The following is a 6,301-nucleotide window of genomic DNA, read 5'->3' on the forward strand; positions in this document are numbered from 1 at the left end:
CCCCCCTCCCACAATCCTCCTGCTCTTGAGGCCGATTGGCTGGGTCATGTGGGCAGAGCCAAAAAAGTCCCCCAATGAGCAGCTCCGTGGTCTGAAAGGGCAGGGAAACAGCCCAATGAGCATCACCGCAGAGGAGCCAATCAGCTAGATGTTGCTGGGGCCGCTGTGAGCCAATCATCAGCCGGCAGCTGGAAGTTTGCTGGCAGCTGGAAGTTTGCTGGGGCCCCTTCAGCTGTGGCTCTCAACACGTGAGTGGTTTGGAAGTCACTTTTTGAAACCCTGGGACGAAGCTTTAACTATAACAAAATAAAATTTTCACAGCTATATTTGGCATCTTGAAAGCAATTTTCTGGATAAACTTGATTGGAGCAAATCTATGTTATATTACGATATTTATTCAAATATATTTATTCAAATACGATAATATGAAGCTTACAAATAATAACATATGGTTAAAACAGCTAGAGTACTTTTACTAAAAGCACTTTTGTTTGTTTGGAGAGGTATCAATTTCTGACCACTAAAGGTAAGGGCAGGAAGAATTTGCCAGAGCCACAGAGATGCCAGGGCTGGAAGGTTCAGGAAGCCTCCTGTGTTAACTTGAGCATTTCTTACTTTGTGTGAGTGTCCACAGAACTCAAGATGTGAAATATCAAGGATGTATTTACATAAAAGCAAAGTGCACCCATCTCCACTCCCCAAATCCCAGGCATTCACTCATGACCTTCAGCTGCCACCAGGAGAGATTGTCAGGTGAGGAGGCTGCAGGGCAGTGGTAAGGCACCCAGCCACTGCGACAGGCGGGCTTCACTGCACATGGGATTATGGAGATGAAGCCACAGAATATACTGTTCTCCAATGCCTTGCCAGAGACTTCTTAAACAGCTGCAACCCACTGTCCCCACACACTTCAGGGAGGGGCCTGAAGACGAGGAAAAGGTCTGGTCAAAGTGACCAGCTCAAAGTGAATCAAGTCGACACTGTCTCAAGGGGAGCATCTCCATCTATACTCCATCAAGGGGAGCAAGTCCCCATTTATATTGGCTTAAGGCAAGTGACTCCCCATCTACCCTGGCTCAAGTTGAGCGACTATATAATGAGCAGTAGAGGGAGGCACTGTGGTCCAGGCCTTGGAGAGGATAGCTACTGGGCTCTGGCTCTAGTCCTTAGGCCTTTCTCTAAAAAAAAACCCCAAACCCGCAATTTTTTAAATCTTTGAAACAATTTATTATACAATGTTAAAAAAAAGAAAATGAAAGAAAATGAAAATAAATTTCTCCCAAAGCATGGAAGAAAGGATAAAGAGCAGGGCAGGGGGAAGGAAGTGTCCCAGGGAAAAGTCTCTATGATGTGTTCCACAGAGAAAAGTCTCTTACGATGTGTCTTCGCAGGTGGGGGCAGAGGAGTCTTCTAGTGGATGCAGATGTGCTCCTGCCTGGATCTGTGTAGAGAAGCTTGAGCCCATCAGCACACCTCACTTCCACACCATGATGTCAGCATCCGCACAGCTTAGCATCTTCCTGCTGTCCATCAGTTCTGTCTGTCTGGGCTGGGCGTTTCCACTGGAGCCACTCTCTTTCTGGAGAGTGGCCCACGGAAGCAGGGTATGCAGCATAGCTGCCGGAGGCATTTGGCGATCCTCCTCCTCACCCTCTTCCAACCCCAGCTTCTGTCTGGGGGTTGCCTTGTGGAGGTCTCTTGGGAGGGTGAGGGGCTGGGCACTGGGTTAGGCTGGGATGCTAGGCTGGGAGGCGGTGTGTCCTTGAGGAAGCGGAGTGTGATGGTGGGCATGCTGGCACTTCTAGCAGGCTGCTGCTGCTGCTCACAGGGCAAGGGAAGGGCAGGCTCACTGGGAAACTTTTTCTGGCAGACCCAGGGAGGATCTTCAGGTCCTGGGAAATGCTCGGAATTCACCTGGACTGGGGAGGCCTCCCCGTGGGTGCTCTGGTGCTGGAGGATGCGGTAAGTGGCCATTGCATCATTGAATTTCCTTCTCACCACGGACACCCAGGTGTTATAGTGGTCATAACCCATGTTGATCATCGTTTTCAAGATTGTGAGGTCCGGGAGTTTGGGGAGTACCTCACAAGGAGAACTGGGTGAAGCTTCCTCACACTGGGTCAGCCATGGGTGCCCCATTACCTGGTCTATGGTGGGCCTCTGCTTGGGGTCCACTTTGAGTATCTCACGGATGAGGCTCTGGGCTTCCTTGGAGACATGTGAAGGAATGATGTACTTTCCCAACTTGATGAGTTTCTTCAGCTTACTATCGGTGCTTGCCTCAAATGGACATATCCCTGTGAGCATTTCATAGAGGACCACACCCAAGCTCCAGATGTCTGCCGGGGGGCCCTCATATTCTTGATGACAGAGAATTTCAGGGGGAATATAGAGGAGAGTGCCAGAGAATTTATTCAGCTTCTTTCCAGCTGTGACTCTGGTGCTCAGGCCAAAGTCAATGAGCTTCACATTGCTGCAGTCATCCATCATCACATTCTCCGGCTTCAGGTCCAGGTGCACGATGTCCTTCTGGTGGCAGTACTGCACAGCCTGCACGATCTGCGTAAACAGTCTGCGGGCCTCCTTCTCCTCCATGCCAGTTTCTGGGATGAACTCCCAAAGCTCTCCCCCACCTGCATGCTCCATGATAAGGTAGACATACCTCTCGGTCTCCATGACCTGAAAGAGGTGGATCACATTTGGGTGGTCCAAATCCGCCATCACTTCTGGTTCAGAGAGGAAGGTGAATTTCGTGGCTGCTTTTTCCAAGACCTTCACTGCAACCTCTGTCCCAGTAAGAAGATGGCGGGCAAGTTTCAACTGGGCGAAGCCCCCTTCCCCAATGTCCTGCAGGACCATATAATGGTCCGTGAAGGCAGGCTCAGAGCAAGAGCTCTGCTCCTGCAGCGCTACTCTGCTCTGACTACACTGATCTCTCATCCTAAACAGGAACAAGGATGCTAGCTAAACTAAAAAAAAAATAATAAACCAAAACAAAAAAACAAAATAAAAAACCAGAAAATGAAAGCAAAGAAAACAAAAGGGGAAAAAAAAACCAAATCAAAAAACCCAATATCCAAAGACCACAACCAGCCACCAACCACCAACCACCAACCACCAACCACCACCAAACGCTCTAACTATCTGGGAGTCCGACAGGTCACCACCAAGAGCTTCCTGTACTTATGGACAAAAAACCCAGCCACGGCCACTCTCTTATATACCCGCAGTTTGAGATCGCCTCACAGTGGCTCCTTGTGAGGTCTGAGCCAGAAATGACTCAGGCACACCCAGGCATAACCCCCAGGGGTCATCTCACATTTGGGCCTCCAGGACCTTTCCAACTTTCATAATAACTTTCCAACTTTCATAATAGAAAAAGAAAGGACCCTGGAAGGTTTTTTGCTTCAGTGGGTTTTGGAGACTGATATTTACTTGTTTAGAATTTAAAATTTGTACGATATTCAGTGGTCTTTTCATTTTGAGTCTGAAAATCTGTAATCACTTTGTGGCTTTGAATGACCTCATTATATCTATGCTCAAGATTTCTGCTTTATTCCTCTGGACTGAGCATCTTTCCTCCACTGGGCCCTTACTCCATGATGGACTACCTGTCCTTGGGCAGAGCAATGGAGTCAGCCATCAAGGAACTGAGACCTCTGAAACTATTAGCCCCACAGAATCTTCTCCTCCTCCAAGTTGCTCTTGTTGGATATTTTGGTCAAAAAAACAAGAGAGATAATTAAAACACAGCCATACATCACTGCACAGCTTGATAAATGAAATTGTGTGTGTGTGTGTGTGTGTGTGTGTGCCCACACTTGTGCAGTTCTGGGAAATGAACCAGGTTCTTACACATACTGGAGAAGCTCTTGTAATGTACACATCCCATCCCTGGGGTTGGGGCTTTCTGGCCTAACCAGCTCTCAATCCTGTTACATTGAGGATGAACTGAATACAGGAATTTTGGAGGGATACCTACATTCAAACCAGAGCACATGATAAACAAGAACCCATAGAATTGGTCCCCACTAGATGTGTCCTGTGTGAGGGGAGTCCTTCATGTTGCACTGAAGGACTAATATTAGATAGGAACTCAGATCTTGATGGAGAGAGAAAGAAACCTGGTAAAATAAATTTGTGACAATTATAAAAAAAGCTAGTGCTATTTTTGTTTTCTACAAGACAGAATAATATGAAAGCACCCCAGTTTTCTTCTATGGTATCAAATAAATGGCATATATAACACTGTAACATGAATGAGGGAGAGGTGTAGAAGAGGTACAGAAGCCTCATCTGTATACTACTGAAGTCATGTTGCTAAAGACTCACACCAGAGTGGCATCTCTTTCTCATTTAGATGGAACCCCCATGGGAAACACACGGAAGTCCTTGTAGAGCATACCCAACATGAGAGGTTAGGGAATTGAAATGTTTCACCACTATCATGAACTAAATAGGAGGAAAGATAATCAAATAAAGAAGCAAGGCATATTAAATAAAAGCTTGTGATGTTCTTCTTATAAGGACACAAGGCATGCTGACCCAAGGGTCCATCCTTTTGTCCTTATAAGGACAAAAGCCACAGCAAACCAAAGGCCTTGTCCTGATCTCCTTATAAGGACACATGCCATTCTAAACCAGGGCCCCTCCATGATCTCCTTATAAGGGCATAAGTCAAGGTGAACCAGGGCCCCACCCTGATCTCCTTAAAAGGGCACAAACCAAGCTGAACCAAGACCCCACCCTGATCTCCTTTTATGACACAAACCACATTGAACCAAGAGCCCCATCCTGATCTCTAGAGACAGAAAGACCCCTCCAGAGAAACCCAGAGCTGGTGCCCCTGGTAATGGGGGTGCCTTGCCCCTTATAGAGTCAGCCATCAAGGAACTGAGACCTCTGGAACTGTTAGCCCCACAAGGTTTAAGTTTTCCTTTATTCTCAAGCCTATATGAATAAAAGGCAGAAAAAGACCAAAGGTCAGGGAAGGGCCATCCAGGAGTGACATGTATCATCCATCTTTTCTGTGGGAAATCAGATCTCTAGCCAGCCCATCATCCCTGGAATGTGTTGGTAACAAGGTGGCAAGAAAACTCTACCTCCTCTCCTGAATTCAGTCCTTATCATGGATTAAGCCAATTTTGAGAGAGGAATCCTTGGTGCTGGCTGGACCAGTGGCAGGGAACCTGCAGAACGTTCTGGACATCAACAGAACCCAAGCTCTCTCCAGGGCAATGCAGTTGGGCACAGAATAACAGGCCGCCACTGGGCAAGCATGCTGAGAGCAGTGACCCACACCAAACCTCCATCTACCCCACAGCCCTCCTTCTCCTTAGGATCTCGTCCACTGGCCTCATGCTTCTTCCAGAGTTTCACAGTTTTGTGGACTCAAATTGTTTGGCACATGTTGTTTGGGGCTAAAGGACTCTTGAGACTCTTCCTTAGCCTCATCAGTCATCTTTAGAAAATAAGGTGGGTGGGTGCCAAGACCCTGGCTTCATAATAACCACTGTGCCTTTTATGAGTGCTTACTATGTTTTATGCACTAGAAAGGATGTGCATTCTCTCTGAATCAACATAACAATCCTGAACTGAAGTACCAAGTATCCCAAACATTGGTACTACTAAATATCTATTGGTTTTACATGATGACAAATACATTGGGAAAGTGCTGATAGTCTAAACAGTGATGGGAATTCTCCAAGAAGGGAGTTCATGTACAGTTTTCCAATCTTACTTAGTCCTAGAGCAACTTGGAGTAATTAGGTATTTTAAGGAACACAAAACTGTGGCTTTAAAAGACCTCATTACATCTACTCTGAAGGTTTCTGCTTTGTTGCTGTCCTGAACCCAGCAGCTTTTCTCCACTGGGCCCTTACCCCATGAGGGACTACCTTCCCTTGGGCAGAGCAATGGAGTCAGCCATCGAGGAACTTAGATCCTAGAACTGTTAGCCCCAGAGAAGCTTTTTATAATGTCATGGATGTACCCATAAGATTAAGTTATCTAATGCCATCTTACTTTGTAAAATACTTCTTTTTCTTTTTTAATTGGCATAACCTCTGTGTTTAGTAGAGTTTATTTCTGTCACTGAGGGCTAAGTAATCATTCTAGCAAACGGATCAAGTCTGCCCATCTAGGATTTTAGGAAAATCTGTAAGTCTTCAATTGAGTAAAAAAAGCTTCTGACTCTTTTGATAGTTATTAGGAACTACTAAGAATTTTTCATAGTCTCCAGTCTTACTTACTCTTGGTGGGGCTGATACAAAGGTACATCTTAAGTTACACTAAAAGACCT

The 6,301-nt window shown here is 46.2% G+C and overlaps 1 protein-coding gene across 1 annotated transcript; it reads right to left on the reverse strand.

Annotated features, from left to right (window-relative positions):
• Positions 1–1,530: 1,530 nt before the first annotated feature.
• LOC125617946 (sperm motility kinase 3A-like) lies at positions 1,531–2,940 on the reverse strand. The gene has a single exon (XM_048807023.1). The coding sequence runs from the start codon at positions 2,938–2,940 to the stop codon at positions 1,531–1,533; it is 1,410 nt and encodes a 469-aa protein (XP_048662980.1).
• Positions 2,941–6,301: the final 3,361 nt, after the last annotated feature.

Source organism: Marmota marmota, unplaced genomic scaffold (assembly GCF_001458135.2).
Source record: "Marmota marmota marmota unplaced genomic scaffold, marMar, whole genome shotgun sequence".
NCBI lineage: Eukaryota > Metazoa > Chordata > Mammalia > Rodentia > Sciuridae > Marmota > Marmota marmota.